The 22,429-nt window shown below is 39.1% G+C and overlaps 1 protein-coding gene across 1 annotated transcript in view; it reads left to right on the plus strand.

The window, feature by feature from the left end:
• Positions 1 to 22,429, plus strand: part of SLC7A11 (solute carrier family 7 member 11) — a gene marked incomplete at both ends in the record, with an annotated part of 57,831 nt that overhangs the window by 26,616 nt on the left and 8,786 nt on the right. The window contains 3 exons of the mRNA XM_080634112.1: positions 19,100 to 19,223; positions 20,400 to 20,503; positions 20,998 to 21,094. Coding sequence (XP_080490238.1) covers positions 19,100 to 19,223; positions 20,400 to 20,503; positions 20,998 to 21,094 — 325 coding nt within the window. The remainder of the gene's footprint in view (positions 1 to 19,099; positions 19,224 to 20,399; positions 20,504 to 20,997; positions 21,095 to 22,429) is intronic.

Genomic DNA, 22,429 nt, shown 5'->3' on the forward strand with positions numbered 1-22,429 from the left:
AGGAACTGAGAAGCAGTAGATGTATAACATGTCACTAAAGCTTGATGCCATCGGACATTTTGTAAATTCAGGATATCAAAATGTTTGATAGAAACTGGTTTTATATTGGGTTTAAATAATGTGAGTGTCATGTCTAATTAATCTAATGTGCACCACCCATTTGTATTAATTAAAGTTTAAAGTCACACTTGGCATCTATGAGGACTGAGAGAAATATGGTATTAGTGATTTTTTTTTTTTTTTTTTTTTTTTTTAAGGTATTTATGCATTACAGTCGTGCAGATAGATGGGAGAGGAATGGTGGCTAGGACACTAAAACTTTTCCAGCTCCCTAGCTGTTTAAGATTATATGATTTTGGCACTTCACATTAGGATGCACCCCTCCACTCCCTTCCAATATCAATCAGATATTGGAACTTGTATTGCACTGTTTCTCACTTACCAGTCTAGACCCTGGCTACTCATTGCCACTAATCATAACAATCAAAAAGATTTTTTATGTTAATTGGGAGAATGGAAACCTTTTCCTTTTCTACCTCTCTGCCTCTTTGTTATTTTTTTGTTATTTTAGAATTTAATGACAAACTCTATTCTAAAGAGGAACATTAATATTGATATTGATTATCTTAGGCATCAGAAAAGGAATAAAGGCAGAAGTTTATCTCCCTGCAGTGATGCTGTCAATCATTTCAAACACACCTCATCACTGCTTTTTATTCAGGAAAGACAGATAATGTAGTTGAAGCAATGAACAGGGACTCAGGAGAACTGGCTCAGGCACAAACTTGTTGTGAAAATGGCGGGCAGGTTACTTCATCTTCTCTTCTTGTGTTTCTCTCCTTTCTCTGCTCCCCTTCTTTTCTCTGTTCACTTTATGAAGTGGGAGGTATCACCTCCTGGCTTCATTTTTGGGGTATTTATGTCCTTCTGAGGTCAGGGGTAAGCCATGTGCTATGGGGAACCAAAAAGAAGTTTATTTGGATTTAAAAATCTACACAACTGTTTCTTAAACTGTAGCCTTTAGCAGGTTTATCAAACCCTAGGTGTAGGTTCTGTAGGTCCTGTAAAGTCTCATATAGTATCAGTGGAACAAGGAAGCATGCGTAGGTGGCTACACAAGTAACTAGCACCTGGGGGTGTTGCCCATGGGATTGCAGTCTAGTTTTTAAATAAACTTTGGACAAGCCTTTCTCACAAAAAAGGTGGGCATAAGTACAGTTTCTTCTTTTCAAGTGTAACACTGGATGCAGGTATCCCGCCCAGATATAAGCAGAATATCTTTGGTACCCGGAGTTTGAAATCTTTCTGACTTTATTCTGTTTCACGTACCTGTAAAAGATACATTTGACTCCAATTCATTTTCTTCATGTCAGGCTACAGTACCAAATGTTAGGTGCAGAAGCTACAGGATTATATTATGATATTTTATCTGAAGATAATATAAAAAGACAAATGCTAATCTGTCAAATATTTTGTAAAGCTCATTTGCTCAGGCAAATTCATCAGATTACCTTAAAGTGAAAGCCAGGTCAGTTAGGTGAGCATTTGCATTTTTTTTTCTTCAGTATATTATTTGTGTCTTGGGTTATTCTTCTATTTGAATACTTATTCTCCATGATAGAATAAGGATGTTCTAATTACCCTCCCTCCACTATTTTTATGTGTCACTTCAATAGAAACCTTCTTCTCTCTAAATTTTATTCTATCTAACAGGATAACAGGCTACCTAAATTCCCCTCAATTATCTGCTAAGCATCTCAGAAGATAAGGTGTCCAGACACTGATGAATCCAACATCACTTCCCACAATTTAATTGCACCCTGTGTGAGGGATAAAGTGATAGATTCACAATCATGTCTTCAGAACTATAAAATTCTTTAATGTGGAGATGAATCTGCTAAATAAAGAAAACAAATTAATTTACTAGGCTAAATATACTTAACAAAACATGGGTTTTGCTGTTTGTAAAGTGCATGAAAAAACATTTAATTAAGAATGCAATTCAGTAGTATTTGTGTGTGTTTGAGAGGGAGAAACTCTCTGAGTAGCTCATAGGGGAGATGGCTCACCAGAATGAAACTGTTCTTGATAAAATGAACTTGCCTTTACTTTTGCTTTCTCACTAACCTTATTAACTACTTACTGCTTAAGTGTCCCACAAGGTCAACACATTCATTATAGTTTTCTCTAAATGACTGATGATTTCTGAAACTAAGCATATCAGTCTTGAATGCATGCTTTTGGTGGGTTCAGATTTCTGAAATCTCAGTGTAGAAACTAATTTTTTGCTCTTCATGAATTATTTATTTATTTTAATTAAAGGATGTTGCTTCTTCTCTTGCTGCTAGCTAAAAATTCTCTTATGAGTGGGATACAAATATTCTGAGTTGCTTTGCTGTTATTTATAATTTTTTTTCATTAAAACTCCTAGTTTAGGAGACTTTAATCATCCTATAGTTTGGTATACAGGTGTCTCCCAGATTGTGTCAATTGAAGACCATGAGTACAAAATCAGGCTCAGAATTGCTTGATGGAATATTATGTGGGAGACAATACAAGCATTAGCTGTGACATGATACGCTTCATAGATACAACTTGCTGGTAGAAAATAATAATTATTACTTTATCTTGCGCCTAATCTCAGCTAATTTTTGGTGATAGTTTGAGTCAACTTGGATTCAAAGTCAATTACAAAGCCAGGGAGAAGTATTGAAAATACAGGTATGATCTCTTCTTAGACACAATGGTACTGCAGTCAGATTTTCTTGCAATGCCTCTTAATGCCTACTGGAGATGCTGGTCAATCAATAAGGAATAATATGTTTGTATATAAAGCCAACAGACTTCCTTCAGGGCATATTGCTTTTGCTGCTGTACTGTCCTGCATGTCAGTGAGTGGAACTTTTAGAAACACAGGTAAAATGGCCTTGAAGGAAAAGTGTGCTGGAGCAGCAGGCACTGTGGCAAGTCCAGTTCTCTTTCTTTCTCCCCTTTTCATTCCACCCCTCATGAGGCATGCTGTAAATGCTATAAAATCTCTAACACTGACAATCTGTTGGTTTTGTTGAGGATGGATGCAATTAAGTAAGACGTGAGATATGCAAATGTTTCAGGGGCTGCAACTTACTTGTGAGCCATACTTGAGGCCTGTCTGTGATAGGATTTGGGGAGGGTCACTGAATCCACAAAAGATTTGCAACCAGCTAGAGTGAAGAAGAGAAACTATGATTTTAATTGGGTTAGCAGCTTAAGTTAAAACAGGGAAAATATTAGGGTTGAATTTGAATTGGTAACATAAATTAAAATCCAGGTAGCTGGGTTCTTTTTTTTTAGGTTTGGTAATGTGGATTATCCTGTTCTCTTGTAGCAAAGACTTTTCTTTGGACCTAGCACACTAGCTACCATACATAATATCTCATAACTACCTGAGGATGCAGATTCAGTCCTTGAGTTCTTGTTTTCCCTGTTATAGGCTGTTGAACACACATTCATCCTACCAAACCTGGAAGTCCCTTGCCCTGTGGGTGCAGTGTGTCCTCCTCAAAAGCAGTGCTGTGTTGAGAGAGAGAGGAAACAGAGAGCACAGCTGGAAAACATGGTGTACCATGTAGTTTGAGTCTGGAATGATCCAGATGTATGCAGAAAGACGCTCTGCAAACCTAAATCCCCTGCCTTGCCTTTGACGTGTGCACTTCATGTCTAAGCAGTGTTTTGAATTCACCAGAGCAACATATGCAGACAGCAGAGGGGGTGGGGAGATGACTTGCTGCATGAATTCACCTGTCATCTGGAATGGGGATCTCAGAGAGGAAAGGCTTCACTGCAGGGATAGCTAAAAGGCTGCAGATTTCGTTGGGCATTCATTGTCTTCCTTACCTCTGCAGTCAGTCAGAGATAGTGGCTGTACTGTTGTGTGTGCATACTGCTTTCCAGAGCTTGCATGCTTTCCTAAAGCATGTAGTTAGGGACTGACCTAATGGATACCTTTACAGTCTATATGTTCAGGAATGTGTACATGGAATGCATTCAACATATGTTATTATTACTTTTTCCTTTTCTCTTGTGCAGTTTCGTGTTTTTTTTTTTTTTTTTTTTTTTTTGTTTTTTTTTTTTTTTTTTTTGTTTTGTTTTGTTTTGTTTTGTTTTTGGTTTTTTGGTTTTTTTTCCACACCCTATGTATTTTGGTGCTTATAACAGTGCAGAGTCCTGTGGAGCAATTCCACACCAGGAGAGAGAGATGACCCTCGGGTGCAGCTTTCAGGCAGCAGAACCTTGTCATTGGCAGCTGCTTTCTAAACACCAAGTTAGCATTTGAATTGGTTCAGCTGACCTCCAATCTTCCTGTCTTCTACTCCCATTTTATAATCCTTCTATTTTAATGTGAAAAAAAAAAAAAGAAAAAGAAATGTGATTGCTCTGTTTAGCAATTGATTGAAGTGAAGAGCTACCTGTTTAAACTGATATGCCAGTCAATATGTGTAAATTAGAAAAGACACCAATGTAATCTATAGGGTCTGTAAAGGTTTCAAAGATGTACCTTGATCATTAATTAAGACAATAAGGATGCCTCATAAAATTACAGTTGAAGAGACTGATAATGAAGAAAGGCAAGGTCACTTGTTTAATTACCTTTTAGAACATTTATATTCCTTTATAAAATGCTTCTCCTGGCACGAAATTTGAGCTGATGAGCTGATGGCCATGGAAACATTCAGGACTAGGAAATGCAGATTTCATACCTAAGCCTTAAGAGCATACGGAAAAAAAAAACCCACCAAAAATGTTGTTGTATTTTTCTATTTAATCTCTGTTTGATTTTGATTTTGCAGTATGATTTATTATTTCATACAGTCAAAGTTAACTTATAGAACATCTGGCATGGGTGTTCAGGAAGAATTATCAGAAAAATGGAAGAATAGAAATGAATGCTGTAGATGCAGGTTTAAATCAGTATCACTGTGTTGGGTTTTAGCTATGGATATGTATATTAAAATAAATAGTGCTATATCTATTCTTTTTTCCCTAATTGTTTAATATAGGATCTGATTTCAATTCCTTTATCTGATTTCAATTCCTTTTATTTCTCAAAAATGTAATAAAGGTATTGCAAAGATATTAGTACGGAAATCAGGAAAGCACTTGCCCACCTGAAAAATCAAAGGTATTTAGCATAGCTGGAGAATGGAAGGAAAAAGAAAGGGAAAAGATAAATAGTAAAAGCAAATGCCATAATACCACACTGATATATAACAGGACACAGGGTTAATAGTGGTTCTGTTCCTGTGTAAGTGTTCGTGTGCATGCTGTTAAGAGGGAGGAGGGTGAGGCAGAATGTGAGAGCAGGCTGACTGCGGGATGGTCTCCCTGCTAAAGCAGCACCTCCATTAAAGCAATACATCAGAAGCCATTGCTTTGATATGTTTGTTTCTGTTTATGTAGACCCTGTGGTTTAAGATAAAAGGTCCAACTTGAAATGAAAATGAGTGCACTAAATACTTCAGAATTCTGGACACAATTCAAACTTTTTTAGGATCATTTATAGTTCTGGAAAGGCATAATTTGGGTGGGCTCCCACCAAAGGAGAGGTGTCTGCTGGATGGGAGAGGTTTCTGTGTGCTGGCTGGTGGGATGAGTGGACAAGCAGGTGCCTGGGCTGCTGTGATGCATAAGCTTATTTTTTCTGATCCAAGAGTAGTGGAGAAACAAGTCCAGGCTAATAGCTTCTTCAGGGGATGAGGATATTTCAATACTTTCATTTTTGCAGATGACTGCCTTTGTCAATTTGACACTGATGACGTAGGGTGTCGTTACTGGGTGAGGGTAAAGCTGTTGTGTGGAGCGTACACAGAAGAGGCAAACATCTACACGGAAGTGGACATCTAAGAGGCAAACCCTCAATCAGGCTTTTCATCCTCTGCCAACCCTGTGGCAACTCTTTCGAGGAAGCAAAGTTCAGGGAACTCAGCTGGAGCTCCCTGCCCTTCCTCCTCCTCCACACTGGCAGAGGTGTCTCCCCAGAGTGCCTCAAGTCCCCCAGGTTTGCAGCAGCTGGCTGGTTGCCTTGCAGTACCTCTGGCTCAGAGTTTCATGGAGCTTTGGTGGCTCTGAGGTGTGAGGATGTGATAAGCTACATGCTGGCTCTGGCCGTCTCTGTGGTGGATGTTTAATTTGTGTTGTGTCACTGTCGCTAGAGAGCAGGTCTCTCCCCTCCAGCCTTTGTGACCCTTGTGTGCTTGCTGATGTGATAACCTGCTGAGTGCAAGGTGTGTTTGCTTTGTTTGCTTTTTTTCCTCCTCTTTTTTGTTTGTTTATATGAATCACTGTTACTCTACATCAGCCCTGCTAAAGAAGTAGAACAAACGTTTATTCAGAGTGTCTCCCGGGTAGCTGACAAAATCCTAATCTGTTTTACCAGCAGGCTAATGTAATGTAAGGACAAAACTATGTAACCTTCGAAGTTTCCACTGCCCTGTGTTTCTCTTCATCTTCACCTCCATAAATACATGCCAGAGTATTTTAACATCTGTTTCTCTCACATAAAGGAATATAGCGGCACCTGTGCAGAAGGATGACAGTATCCTCTTTATAGAATCACAGAACCACAGAATGGTTAGAGTTGGAAGGACCCTAAGATAATTTAGTTCCAACCCTGCTGCCGTGGGCAGGGATGCCTCACACTAAACCAAGTTGCTCAAAGCTCTGTCCAACTTGGACTTGAGCACTGTCAGGGATGGGGCAGCCACAGCTTCTCTGGGCAACCTGTGCCAGTGCCTCATCACTCTCACAGTAAAGAATTTCTTCCTTATATCTAACCTAAATCTCCCCTGTTTAAGTTTGATCCCATTGCCCCTTGTCCTATCACTGCAGTCCCTGACGAAGAGTCCATCTCCAGCATCCTTGTAGGCCCCCTTCAGATATTGGAAGGCTGCTTTGAGGTCTGCATGCAGCCTTCTCAAGGCTGAACATCCCAAATTTTCTTAGCCTTTAAGGGAAACCTGAGCTGCTCAGCAGAATAGCCACTGCAGGAATAAAAATCTCTTGCAAGACTGATTACAGCTAATGCTCCAGAGCTGTAAATCATGCTGCATTTTACTGGAGAGATCGTGGGTTTCCCAGGGGCTAAGCTAGCTCTTCTCTTGGTTGCAGTGAAGGTCTCAGGCTGTCATCAGATGTTTTCATTCTTTTTAGTGGTCTATAAGCAGGTCACTTGACTGAATTTACTGGAAAAGAGGTGAGGCAGCAGAGCATTGATGGTAGATAGAAAAGTGACTAAACTTATTAAATCAATTAGAACCAGATGAGACAAAAAAAAAAAAAAAAATAGAATTGTCCAATTAGGGATCAGATAAAGCTGTATCTATACACTTACATCTGCCACAGCACTGAGTCCTTTGTGCCAAACATACCTGGCCAAGTCAGCAAACATTTTGTCTATGTAAGAATTACTGGATCAAGAAGTGTTTTTTCATTTAACCATGACATATTGCCCTTTTGTATGCTAACGAGATGCCTAAAAACCCTGTTTGTGCTGGCTGATAACCACTATCAGACTGCTTTGAGTTAACAGCTGGGTAATGTGGCAAAGTGTGTGTTGAAGTGAGGTTGGTCAGAGCTTGGCTTTCGACATAGAGCACAGTTCCTGTGGTTCCTCCATGGCCTTCACATTTATCACCTTGGGCTCTGTGTGAAAGAAAGCAAGTGTGATTTATACAATTTTTGGTGTTGATCTTGGTCTGCTGTAGAGGCAAACCTCTCCTGGGTTTTCCCCTTCCCACTATAAAATAGGAGTCTGGTTTCCTCTGATGCTGTTGGTCTTATTTCCTTATTTACCAATTGTGTTGGCCACTGGGGAGACAATCTGAGTACTCGCCTTAATGTTTTTGTCTCAGGTTTAAATCTGTGTTTCAAAGAACTGAAAAATCTCTGATCCGATAGCACTGAAATCTCACTGTAAACCCCTCCAGTTGCGAAGAAATTCCTCATGAAATTGCATAAGTGTTCAGTATTCTTCTCATGGGTACTTTCAGTGTCAGTTACATCCTCTGCATAGAAAAAAAGGGAGTCTTTCAGCTGTTATTCAGCAATGTTAATTGTAAAAGCAAGCCAACACACTACCTATGGGTAGTTACCTATGGCAGGGACCGCTAGTTTAATTCACAGCGCAATGTTCTGATCTGTACAGTGGTGCATCCTTTCCTGGCTGCAGAAGAGGATGAGCCTGTTTCTGCCCATTTTCTTTCATTTTCCCTTTAATGATGAGTCTCAAAACTGTTAGAGTGCTAAGCTGGTATTAGGTGAGAGTGGTGTTATACTGGAAACTATAGCAATATCTTGCATGTCATTAGCAGTAACTCTTTTATTAGAGCATCAGCTAAATCTGCTATAGGCTGATGCTGGCAAATAACTGACAGAGAAAGTGAGATAGCTTATTTTACTGGTATAAAAAACAAAAGTGAGAATAAACCAAAGGAATGAACTACTAAAACTGCAAGGGCAGTATGTTCTCTGTTGTACTTACGTGCATTGGACTGGAGTTTACAACTGCACAGTTATTAATATGTGCCATGTCATCAAGAGTACTTATCCTTTAGAACAGCATCATCAAAATATCAGTAGCGATGGTATTATCATACGCAATAAAAGGAATATAATTCACCTGGTTCAGGTAGCAGAATAATTTACTTAACTTTGGCATAGTCTTATTGGATGGGACATTCAATGAGGTTGTCATCTTTGATTGTTCCGCTTCAATAAGTAGTGAAAATGCTGGCTTGTATTTAAGATATGTAATAGTTGTATCAAAATAAGACAATTCAGCTTTGTGCGTCTTTCCTGTGGATGACATACCCCTTTCTGTGTGATCACAGAATTGCCATCAGATGAGGCTCTAGGTTGTTTGTAGTCAGTGAGTGCTCAGATTCCTATTCCCCTGCACACCCATTCCCTACGTGTAGCTGTTTTATGTGTGTGCTTATGGGTGTACTGGTGTTCTGCAAGCAGGTCTTTTACAGTGCACCTTATACTTTGATATTTGGCTGTGAGTATGTTGGAATTTTAAATGCACAGTGGCAATAATACTTTATTTAAGAAAAGAATATTGTTAACTAACAACCCATAAGGGTTTTCAATCTTTTAAATTACCGTACAGCCTACATTCATGAAGTGTAAACTAAGAGGATTTATATAAGATTATAATGGCTCCAGAGGAGTTGTGAAGTGAATAATCTGCATTTTACAAGTTGCACTGCTGAGGTCTATTATGTCAGTCCTCATTCACATGTAACAGTTGTTTGTGAGCAAGTACTGTTATTTGCGTCTATGTTTAGTTCATTGTAAAAAAATTGACTATATAATAACACTTTAATTTTTTTTGAAGTATGGTGGAATGAAATGTCCCTTTGAAGTCTAGTTTTGATATCATCATTTGAAAAGGTCTAACAGTAATGGAGAGACCTCCTCCATAGATCATGAGAATGAATAGAGAATAAGAGCACCTTAGTATGACAAGAAGTTTAACTTCTGTGTGGGTTATTTTAGAGAAAAGAAGAATTAGGTTCATCCTACAGTGAAGGAATGACAGGTGCTTCTGATTTTCATATCTGTTTATTACAGCAAAAAAAGCTGCTGCTAAGAAAAACAAGAAGAAAATAAATATTCATCCACAAAGAGCATAGAAGACCATGCAATTCCTTTTCATTGGGCAAAACTCCATTAGATGATGAGCTTCTTGTGGTTCAAAGGAAAAAATATTTCTATAAATGTGAAAAATAAGAAAAATCCCTTTAGGATTCTTGCTTGGTGCTAGTGAAGGTCATGAGGAGAGTCTTTTTCTTAGTTGCGGGTTATCCCAGACATAAATGGGTCCCAACTGTAGGCCACCTGGGCATGATGTTGACAGTTGTCATAGTCGGGATGCTGTCCTAGAGGATCTACCCTGGAGTTCAATGTTTTACTGCTCTTAAGAAAGTAATTTCTCCCACAGTGGCCCAAATCCTGCCATCTGCTTTGTGCTTATTCTGGTTACTGAAACAAGCCCTTGCAAGCTTGCTTTTGCTAAACTAACACATAGACTTGTCCTGTTCTACAGAGCTAGTGTTTTCTCTAGGCTTGCTTTCAAGTGCAGATGTCAGGGAGGCTGGTACTGGACAGTGTGCTATAGAGTGCCAGAATGTAGGGCTTTTCAATAGCACCAGAATATGGGTTTTAATGCGTTGATTTTGAGTCAGAATAAGAGATGATGCAGTAAATTCTGTGTAAACCATGGTTATCGCTTTCATTTTATGATTGTAGCATGAAAGAGTAGTGCAATGTGGACAGAGGGTACACTGAGGGGTGTGCAATTGCAAAGATAAGTCATCCTTAAAATCCCAAGTCTCATTGACCATATTGTCCAAGATTCTTGAAAAAGATTAAGAATTCTGACTATTTCATGTCACTATCCAAAATAGCAGGAACTTGATTTCAGTACTAGTTCTCTAAGGGTTATATTTAGGATTTTTCAGGTTGGACACAAAACCACCAGCTTTTTTAAAAAAAGGAAAAATTAAAAAATTGAAATTTTGAAAACTTTGTATATTTCTTTTCATGACACTACTTCAACACTCCTAAAAAAACCCCAGAAATCAAAAGCACACACCCCCCCCCTAATTGGATATGGTCCTCTATGCATGCAATGGTAGTTCAAGCATTATGTAGTTTTATCAAGATTTCAGCTCACCGATATTTCCTTTCTTAAAGCACTGAAGGTAATAAAAGGGGAAAAGTTCAGCTTCAGTTGAGCTGCATTCAAATGCCTCTGGTTATGACATGTTACAAAGGCATATTTCAGCTCAAACTTGGAGTTTTCTAGATTTCTGTGTCAGAACCTAGTAATTTCTTACAGAGTTATTTTGGTGTGCTATATGGGCTGTCCCCACAGCTGTAGCCAGTCTGCTAGGCTGTCCTTAGCAAAAGCCTTATTTCCACTTTTTCTGCTGAGAAAACTATTTTTCTGCCAGACAGCCCTCTTCGTGGCAGTGCAGTATTGTTAAGACATCTCCTTTTAATTTCATTTAAAGCCTTTTATATATCTTGAAATGCTAATGCTTCAAGGCAATCGCCATTATAATTTTTCTCATTCTGAATTCCTTCAGAAGAAGAGTCTTTCTTAGTAAATGATATTTCAGTTTCCATGGTGCTCCTTATTACAAGTAGCTGCTCTTTTCATCACCGAATGGTGCAATTTTCATTCATGCTGAAATATCAATGATAACATACAGCAACAAATTGTTCCTTTATGATCCTTTGCATTGTGGAAACTCTCTTGTTCAAAATTAAATGTCAAGGAATTTAACAAGTATAAAAAATCCGACTCCTTTCATGCACACACACAGAGACACAGGCTCCTGCCTTCATCCCTTTATGCACCTAAGAATATGTCTTCTCTTGATCCCTTGAAGAACCATTAATATGCTACCAGCAGTGCTTCCTAAGAAGTTCAGCTGTGGGGCTGTACCCTCCTGTACCCTCCACCAGAGCTGAGTGAGGTGTTTTGTATTTGTGCTGCTTGTTCCCAGGCTGCAACTCGCCTGCTCCCTTGCATTACTCAAAGTGTCACTTAGCCATGTAGGCAAAAATGGCAAATAAATAAAGGGGGGATGTCAAAAGGCTGATGTTAGGTAAAAGCATGCAAGTCATTCTTCAGACCCAGGAGTGACAATAGATTTGCATTTGAATCCTCTGAATTTAGATTATGCTGCATTTTAAAAGCAAGCTTTTGTTAGAGAGTGTGGCAGACACTGTTTAAGTTACAGTTCCAGCCTAAACCTCACCTTTATTGCAATGCCCTACACAAATGAGCATCTTTATCTGAACATCTTCACTGTCAACTCAGGTTCTGAAGTGCTAAATGCAGATCTTTTGCTACAGATCCTGCTCAGCTGCTGCCTATATTTCCAGGCACCTGGCTGTTCCCCAGTTAAACCTCTTAAATTCTCTGATAATAAGCATGCTGAAGTTCCCCGGGGCAAGCCCAGCTGCAGGCAGGGGTGGCTAGGCCTGACTATTACCATGGGAAAGAAAAGTCAGCTTAGGTCCTTGGGACCTTTAGGTCCTGGGGAGGAATGTGGCTTGGGGACAAGCTACAGTGCAAAATAAAACCCAGGTTTGATTATATGTCTTTGGGTAATGGTCATAAACTTTGTACAATTATTTTGCAAACAAGGTAATGTGAAGATGTTGAGTGCTGGCACTTGATGGACATATGGAAGTGGTTTATCAAAGACTTGACTGACAAGTCACAGAGGATAATTTATGTCTTATGATTCAAGTCTGTGTTCTATTTCTTTTTTAAAGAGCTATTTTTAAAAATTAGGCCCCCATTTAATTTGCACTTCATATTTTTCCATATTTTTGCCTCTTGTGCTCACTTTCTGGCTCCTAACAGTGCTCACATGCTTGCTGTACAAGAAATATGCATGGCCAAGCAGGGACAGCGTGAGTAACACAGTGTTGTGACCTTGAAACTCCTTTGTGGATTTAGCTGCCATCTTTAGTGTCTGTTCTGTTGGCTCAGTTTTCATTGGGAAAGCCAGGAATGCTGTACACTCCATGTGAAAAGATTCAGGATCCTGCTTGAACATGAGAGGTCTCTCTAGCTGGTAGTCCAAGTTTCAGAGGAATCCATCCTGCTCTTTGAAGAAAGGTGTTTCAGAAAAAGCATTGGCTTCACAAGTTACGGCTTGGGCTATGACATAAATGAATATGGCACTCTGGGGAGATCTGTCTTGCCAACTTGACTTGGTACATGACGTGAACACAACCAGGTTTAAATCTCTATTAAATTACGGCAAATTACACCTTGTGAGCGTAACAGTTATCCTCAGTCTCTCAAGAGCTGTTGACAGATCTTCTTCTGCTTGAGAATTCAGCTGGGAGGATTTGCCTAGAAGGAGAAAGTTTTAGATTAGAGGGAGTCAGAAAATGCAAGAAAATCACTTTAAGATTTTGATTCATTGAAGCTAAAACTTCTGATGAAAAACTTGACCAATTTCAGTATGACATTTCTTAGGAGAAAAATTTTAGAATCAAGATGTAAATCTTGTCCAACTGGTAAAAACTTCAGAATGGCCAATTGCTTAAAATCCATAGCATTATCTGCGTTCCAATACATCATTTTTTTTTTTTTTTTTTTTTGGTATCAGAGATTGCAATATTTTATTTACTTAAAGCAGGCCCAGGAATTGAACTTGCATTAAAGTGGCTACTGATTACTGCAGGGCAGTTCTTTCCTTTTGCATTTCCTCTTGGAATGTAATCTCAACAGATTTCAAAATTGAGAAAAGTCTTTTCAAATCAGTTGGTTTTGAGTAAATTTTGAGGTGCTGATATTAGACCCCAACTTGTACAATGATTTGTAATTGTCTTGTGCGTTACTGTCAAGATGATATTCAAGCAGGCTGCTCCTTGGGTAGAAAGGGAAGCCACTGCCATGAAAGCCTTTTGCAATATTCATCTTTCTCCCAGAACTTCGAAGAAAATCAGTATCAAAATGGAAAAAAAGTAATTGAGGTAGCCTGAATCAGGAAAATAGCAATGCGGTTAAAAAGTCTTAATAAAATCAGATGAGAGAAAGCTAGGGTACCTTATAAACCTCTGAATGTTGATTAAAATTGAATCTCCATGCTTTTTAAGATTTATCTACAATGTGAAACCAAATATTCCCCTTCTGCCCTATATACAAAGCAATTGTAATGAAGAAGTGCAACAGCCTAAAGAAAGAGCACACCTACCTTGTGCTTCCCTGAAAGAATCACTGAGGTGTCTACCATCACAAAGAAATTCACCATTAGGAAAACAGCTAGTCCATACCATGGCTATACAGGGATGAAATGCACTGCCAAGCTCTGCTTTGAAGCAAATTTCCTTCTTCTAGAGCCCGCCCCAGAGCTAGGGCACAGGGTTCAGATAATCAGTATAACCCACTGGGTTTTGGATTTGACCTTTGGTGTTTCAGAATCATAGGTCTTCTGATAATCTGCTCTGAGACTGCTCTAGCTCCTACAGATATTTTTGAGAGAAAAAACAAAGCAGATCAAGGGATGGGGGAGGGTGGGAAGGAAGAAAGCAAGCAAGCCAGAGTGAGAACCTGGGGATAAGAACAATGCCAATAAATCAGCTGAGGAACATTCCCAGATGTCTATAGCTCATATCCCAACTTAATGACAACTTTTATAACAACAGTGAGCTCTAAGAGCTGTGACCACTGTGGGCTGTTCTTTCTGTGAAATGACAAGCACACAGTCAAATATGCCCCACTGAGTTCACAAGGATGAAACATATTGTCACTGCATCCTTTGTTGTTTAGAGTCTGTGCCAAAATAATTTCCTTGCATCCACTTCAAAGCCAGGTTTTACAAATGTTTAGTCTGAGTTGACTGTCCCAGAAAAAACTGTGCTGGTGGGACCCAGATGGGAAACATAAGAAAGAAGGTCTAAAGAAATCAATTAATTACTGGTAACATTGAGATAAGCCACATCTTTACTGTGCTATGGAAATTGTAAAAGATACTTTGTCATAATTAAAATTAAAGGAAAAAAAAAAGAGAGGGAAAATGTCCTAATTACTTCACATGCTTTCCAGGCAAGGATTTGCTTGTTTTTTGTGAACATGGATCTGTATATGCTATTTTCTTTAGTTGAAAATTTACCACCAAAGGAGCTTTAAGATTATTTTCAGAAGTTCACTTCTGTGACAATTTATTCACCATTTGCAATCTGTTAAACAGTTTTCAAAGTGAACTCCTTCCAGATTTTGGCACTCCTAAAAAAATGCATTCATCCACTGCACTGCCCATTGGGCCAATGCTGGGCAGAAGAATTCACAAGTGAAAATTTATCAAATAACCTGACACTAGAAAAAAAAACCCAAAACCAAATACAATACAGAAAGCAGCAAGAGAGACCTGGTAATTTAGTATTCCCAGGACCCCATTGCAAGAACAGAAGATGTATAGGCTTGGCTTAGTAAATGCCACATTTCAGAGCCTGATGTGCATCTCTCACCCTTCCTAGCTAGTCACACTGTGGGTTGTAGCAATCCTGAAACCTGGAGAGCAAAGCAGTATGTTTTGATATAAATTTACTTATATGGAATGCATGTTTTCCATGCAAAAAGCAGCATACAGGGCAACCCACTATATTGAAGGGATCAAATGTTTCTCACCATGTCAACGTGAAAAAATTACAATCTAGCCTGTCAAGAGAAAAGGAGGATTCAAAACTTGAAAGGACGCCACCTGCCAGGACAGAATCAAAGCCAGGAATAGAGGCAAAAGGGGTAGGATTCATCACAGCACCTCTTGGTTCCATGTATTTGTAAATGCTAATATGGGTCTTGGCAATGGCTGACTGCAGCAATGAGCAATTATTATTTTGTTTATTGCAGAGAAGGTTCTCCTCAGTAGATCACTGCTTCCCCCTTCCTCTGCCTCCCAATATGTTCCAGCCTCGTATTCTGGACTGAGCTGCTATTTGTGGGCTTGCAGCTCAGACACTATTAAATTACATGACTTTGCTTCATCTTCTGATTGTGATTTTCCAGGGAGAAATGAAGAAAAAAAAAAGGAAGACTAGCTATTAAGCTGCACTGTCATTTATACCACCACACACTCCATGAATGTTACTGCTGCAGTGAGCATTAAAAAGGCTCCCTTCTCTGTTTCAGTGCATTGGTTCTGTACCTCTGACATCTGCAGACACCCAGCAGCACGGCACTGGGATAATAGAGTGAAGAATCACGCCACAGTCTGTATTTAGAAACCTTCTTGCTTTCTGTCACCTAGCAAGAGAAAAAAAGATTCCACAGTGCCTAATTACTTGGTTTCTTCCTGGTGTTTGACTTCACTGGTTTGGAATATAATTGCTTACAGTTCATAAAACGGGTCTTCTATGACCAGCTGACTTTAAAGGGTCAAACTGTGTTAAAAAGCGTTTTAGGAAGGGCAGTAGCTTTTATTAACTTCTTGTCCTGGTTTCAGTTGGGATAGAGTTAATTTTCTTCCTAGCAGCTGGTGCAGTGCTGTGTTTTGACTTTAGTCTGGGAACAATGCTGGTAACACACCAATGGTTTAGTTGTTGCTCTGTAGCACTTAACCCTGACCAAGGACTTTTCAGTCTCTCATGATCTGCCAGTGAGGAGGGGCACAAGAAGCCAGGAGGAAGCAGAGACAGGACACTTGACTTGAACTAGCCAAAGGGGTATTCCACACCACAGCACATCATGCCCAGGATATAAACTAGGCAGAGTCACCCAGAAGGGACTGATCATTCTCAGGTTGGGCTGGATATCTGTCAATGGGTATTGAGCAACTGCATTGTGCTTGGGTTTTATTCCTCTTTTCTTCTTACTCATTATTAGTAGTAGCAGTAGTAGTATTTGTATTATTATTATATTTCACTTTGATTTATTTTGATTGTTAAACGATTTCAGTCCACAAATTTTACCTTTCTTTTTTCCAGTTCTCCTACCCGTCTCACCAGGAAGGAGCTAGCATGAGCAAGTAGCTGCATGGTGCTTAGTTGCTGGCCAGGATTAAACCACGCTTCTGAAATGCTTTCAATACCCTTTCCAGCAGACTTTCCTAAAAACCAAATTAACATAAATAGACTCTATGCTAAAACTTAAGACCTAGAAAAGTATCAGTTGCACAGAGTAATGCTGTTCTCTATAACATCTCCTGGCTAGCTATGTGGCAGTTGTGAATTTGCATTATATCAGAAACATGGCTTATGTGTGCTAACATCCCATGTTGTGTTTGATTCATAGGATACAGAAGTGAAAAGGTTAAATCTGCATCAATAGAGACAGTTTAATGGAAAATAGAACTTAGGTATGATTTTTCCTGATTTGGAAGTTTAGGAGAATATCTAGAATACAAAAAAAATTGGTACAGTGGTCCTCCAAGGAAAGGAGGTAATCTTTATTGGTAATAGCATTACACATTTTATTCCAGTGCAAGCAGCTGTTAGGTAAGGGTCAGAATAGAAAAATTTTGTGAAATTCAACACTGTGGTTTCAGTCATTCAAACAGTATTTGGGAAAATAGTACAAGTTTGATATCTTTGACTGGAAATATTCTTTTAAGGTTTCAGTAAGTGCTGATTTATCCAATAGCTTCATGGTTGAAGCTATAGTGCAGAAGATATAATTAAAATCTCTGTTCTGAGAGGCTTTAAAACCATGTATCCATACCTTGAATAAGATGCCAAGTGGATTGAATTTAATTTACACCCAGGTCAAGTAGTGAGCTTAACCAAACTAGTTGCAAAATATCTGGCAACTGACCTACAAAAACTTTTTCTGCAGGTATATCAACATGCAGTTCTGCAATGTTGCTTGAGTCAGCAACTCTGTGGTTTTCCTAGAAATACAACACTTGTGTTCTGGGCTGTTTGTTGTGGTCCTTGCTGTTGCTTTTTCCATCAACAAGCACATCCTACAAGCTGACTGGCTTCCCTCCTTCCAGCTTCTTCATCTAAGACTGTGTGAGGTAGCAATGGGTTAATGCAGAATCGTCCTGTCTACCCAGATTTAATGCTACAATATGGTATGATCCTCTTACCTACCTGTGGGTCTGGGTTAATGACAGTATTTGACATCATGGTTTCATAGGCAAGGTGTGCAACAGCATTACTGTCCCACTTTATTTATTTTAGTTTCCATTTAGCACTGCTTTTCATCTCTGTACAGGCATAATAAGAATTTTGTAGAGAAATAAGGACTGATAATCAAGAGAATCCTTAAATTCAGACCCAGCTGTGTTTCTTTGAGAAAAATACCAGAAAATAACACATTTGGTTGAATTTCAAAACACCTTTTCCTTTGAGATAATTGCAATAGTCCTCTAGGACTGTGCTTGCAGTCTCTTCTGGAACACCAGAATTCCTCATTCTATCTCTCCTCCCACCTGATGAGGTGACCTTCACAATAAAGTGCTTTACATATGGCAACCTCTCCATCTCTTCAAAAGCTGTCTTAATGTAGATAGCCAGAGGGAACCAGCTGTGAAGCAGGAGTGATCAGCTCTCCTCAGAGGGAGTGCACATGCTGCGTCTTTCCAACCACATCTCTCAGCCTTGAAATTAAAGGACTGAACATTGGTTTTAGATCTGAGTCTCTTCTTGGTACAATGCAGGTATCAATGATATCAAGCAATGATATCAAGGGAAAAGAGACTAGCGTAACCCTTGAAGCATTTGTTTTTTTTTCCCCTAACTCAAACATTTGCTGGCAGTGCGGCTTCGGACGAGTTCACTGTGTCTCTGTTCCTCTTTTTGAAAACAGAAATCTGCTTTTCTGCTTTGCTGACTGGGAGGATGTGCGCTATACAAGTTCAACATTATTATTTATTTGTTTATTATTGTTTTTTAGCTAAAATGTTAGGTTTGTGCTGTTCAGTAATGTTTGTGGTGTACTAACAGTACAAATTTGCGCTTTTCCTAATTCTGTGTCATATCCTGCCCTCATGTATCCCTAAATAGTAACAGAGATATTTGCGATATGATAAGGTGTGCAAGGGTGGAATTGCACAGAAGAGGAGAGAGCAGAATTCCAAATGTTAGACATTTTGGCATCCAGGGGAAAGTGTTGAACCACCTCCAGGTGGACACTCGCTCAGTGGTAGTAGGTTTCTGTAGATGCTATTGTGATTGCTGTCCTGATAGAGAGCTGGATCACCTGTGTCTGTCATCTGCTTTATTGCTCGTTCAAGCACTGATGCCTGCTGCCTTCCCATTGGGCTCAGCTTGAAAGTCTATATGGGTAGGCAGTTCAAATGGACAACACTTCTTGCATGGAAAGCATGGGGACCACAACCTCTCGGTGTTCCCAAAGGACTCCTTCCTCAAATAGTTTCTCACCTCTTCATTATAAACCTATATGCTCTATATAGATGGTTTTGTTTACATGTGTTATTTTTTTATTGGTACTTTTCAATTATGGTATTTCAGGATCACCAAATGTGCATTCACCATCATTAGTGGCTTCTTCTCATGTTATTTGTTTCATGTTCAGGGAATAGCAACCAGATTGCAAAATAATGAGCTACCTTGTGTATTTCAGAAACATACCCCTCGCAATATGCATTTCAATGATTATCGTCACAGTTGGCTATGTGTTAACAAACGTGGCTTATTTCACTACAATCAGTGCTGGGGAATTGCTCCTTTCAAAAGCTGTAGCAGTGGTAAGTTACAGAAGAAAAATACAAAGCTATATCCCTGCTGCAGTTGTGTTTGTTGATGCATTCTTATTTCTTGGGGAAAAAAATCGGGGGGATGCATACAATCAGGCCTTTCTGTGGCTCCTCTTTTACACCATATAGTAGCATCCTGGTGAAATTGGTTTGATTTTTGGCTGAGTGGGATAGCATTCATAGTATAATGTTAGACTGTATTTATTTACCTGATAAAGTCAATAGGACTTAAATTTTATAGTCAAGTGTATGCTAGAATAATTCTGTGGTAAACTGTAGGCCAATCTACTGGGAAGTGGGAAACACAGATACTTGTGGAAGTGGGAGTTCTGAACTACTTTTTTGTAGCAAGAAGCTGTCTTGCTTCTTGCAAGTTTCTGCGCAACATGCATCTGGAGTACTTAGGAAGGGGGTTGCTGTGAACACTGAAGTTCATTTGGGAAGGAGTTGCAAAGCAACCTGGCTTGGCAATGCTGCTTTGATTGTTCTTGCTGAATTGTGGTGACGACACTGATTTTTATATTTACGGTATCTGACTCACAATGAGGAAATAAAAATTTCCATTTACTTTCCAGTAGTGATACTGTCAGTGGTTATTTCAATTGACGTGGCATTTAAAAATGACCAAAATCTGTAGCTCATGGGAGATTTAGAAAGAGAACATTTTGCAAACCTGAAGAAATTTGTGCATGTCTCCTGTGGTGCCTGAAACTCCAATTAAGGCTCTTCTGGTAATCTAGAACGAAAAACCATGAATGAATGGACTATACCACTTGGTAGTATCACCTAAGTAAAGTGAAGACTGTAGGAAAAATTATTAGGTAAGCAGATCAGGCCATAGGCCATGATCTATTCAGATTAGGTCTTCTTTGTTTTGTTTTTTTTTTTGAGTCATAATGGTCTAAACTGACAAAAAAAGGACTACCACGGCATTGCTTCAACTGACCATTTTCCACACACAGTCAGGAGTAAGGGTGGGAGACCTCATCCACAGTAGTGTTGGCGTCATAAAATAAGAGGTAACAAATGCACAGCACAACTTCCAGTGAGGGATATAGAAAAGGTGTATAACTAGAACTTATCATACTTATTAGTGATTAGTTAATAGATAAAAATTACTCTCATGTTTTAGGAAAAATCACTGCACTTCTTTCTCTCCTCTAACAGACCTTTGCTGAACGACTGATGGGAAACTTTTCTTTAGCTGTGCCAGTATTTGTTGCTCTCTCCTGCTTTGGATCTATGAATGGCGGCATTTTCGCGGTCTCCAGGTGAGCATTGCTAATATTACTGGGGGTGAAGGGCGTAGGACATACAGTTGATGCAAGGAAACAAAAGGATAGAAGAGTAGGATTCATTCCTTTGGCAGGAAGTGAAAAATGACTAAATGCTTGCCAGGTGTGGGTCTATTTCTCACCTTTGTTCCTGTTGAGTTTAGATTCTTAATGTTAAAACCCTTTGAAATGTTTGGAAGTAGATCCCTCTGAGCATAGCACTTAATGGCTGCTTTGTTTCATGTGAAGGAGGGAAATTGGAGGAAAAATGTTAACTAATTCCAAACACTGATCATAGCATAAAGTAAGGAGGGGACACCTTCAGAGATGACTTTGATTTCTGCTTATAGGTTTCTCCTGCTAGTCTTTTCATTCAGAATGCCTCAAACAACCCTAAGAAGTGTTGCTGTGTTCTGTGACTTTCATGATCTGCTTTGCCTAGTTGCAGTAATGAGCACATTTAAAGTCTGTCCACATTTATTTCCCACCAGGATGTTCTTCGTTGCATCCCGCGAGGGTCACCTTCCGGAAATTCTCTCCATGATTCATGTCCGCAAGCACACTCCTCTGCCAGCTGTCATTGTTTTGGTAAATCATACAAACAAATGTTCCTGCACAAGAATTCATATTACAGCCTTGCTCTGGAGGATTCAAAAAGAATTTGGGCACTGCTTGAGTCTCATTTATTAGTGTGTACGTGGGCTTTGAGCAGGGCAGAGGACAGTAAAGAGAGGAATGAGATTTGGGAGTTGTTCTTGTTCTATCATCTCCTCCTTGCCATCTTGTTGGTAGCACTTGTCTGCTTATCTCCATAACCTCTTTCATGTCTTATTGCCCTTTGTTTCTAAGGACCTGCTAGTGATGAGCTAGTTCCCATTCAGAGGAACAAATTCCACTTAAACAAACAAACAAAAAAGGGATTAATTTAACTGAAAATGCAGCTAAACACCAGCATCTGGGAGCACCCTAAAGGCTCATTATACTACCTTATATTGAAAAATGCAAACAATTATGCATTAAGATAATGGAAGGGGAACCCTCAGCAGTGCAGTGTAGCGGTGATTAAAAAATGAGAGAACGTGTGCCTGGGCAATAGTCTGTGAATTGTCTAAGGAAAAACACCAGCATTATAGTGGAAATCCTATTACTGACTTCTAAAATAGCAGCAGAGCTAAATGTTGGCCATGTGTTTCCATTGCAGACTAATTTGTATGGTAAAATGTTAGGACAAAATGTCAAAATACTGACCTCAAACCTCAGTTTGCAAAGTGCTTTGAAGATTTTCACTTAAATTACATTCTTTGTAGCCATGGGTGTTTAGCCCTTCTTTTGGGACTAATGACTGTAATGTATCTGGACAGAACGTCTGCATCTGTGGGGAGATCTAGCCATGGCAGAAGACACGTGTGCCCTTATGAGTCTGTGGTAGTAAGATCAGATGCTTATGCTGGAATTTAAGTCAGTTTTGCGCTACATGCTTATAAGCTCACTTCTGAAGTGCCAGCTAAAGTGTTGAATTTTATATGTGCACATACAACTGCAGGCTTCCACATTTTGAATATTAGGCAATGTGATTATGGTGAAAAGTTTTATGGAATTCATTTTACGTAAGCATTTACTTTGCATCTTATTGCTTTGGGTGAGTAGTAATATCTTTCATGTAAATGCATTGTGTTCTGTAGAATGAAATATTTAATTTTTTTTTTTCTGAAATACTTTTTCTGCTATTGCATCTGGTTCTGTTACACAAATGCATTGATTTCCTTTGAAAAAGTCATATTCTCACATGAAGATGTCTTTCCTTCAGAGACAGTAATTTTTTTCTTGCCTTATTGCAAATAAGATAGCTGCAGAACATACTCTGCATCAATGGTCTGCATTTTAGCATTTTCCTGGTTTATTTCTCCTGCCAAGGTCTCTGCA

Source organism: Psittacula echo, assembly GCF_963264785.1.
Source record: "Psittacula echo genome assembly, chromosome: 1".
NCBI classification, from domain to species: Eukaryota; Metazoa; Chordata; class Aves; order Psittaciformes; family Psittacidae; genus Psittacula; species Psittacula echo.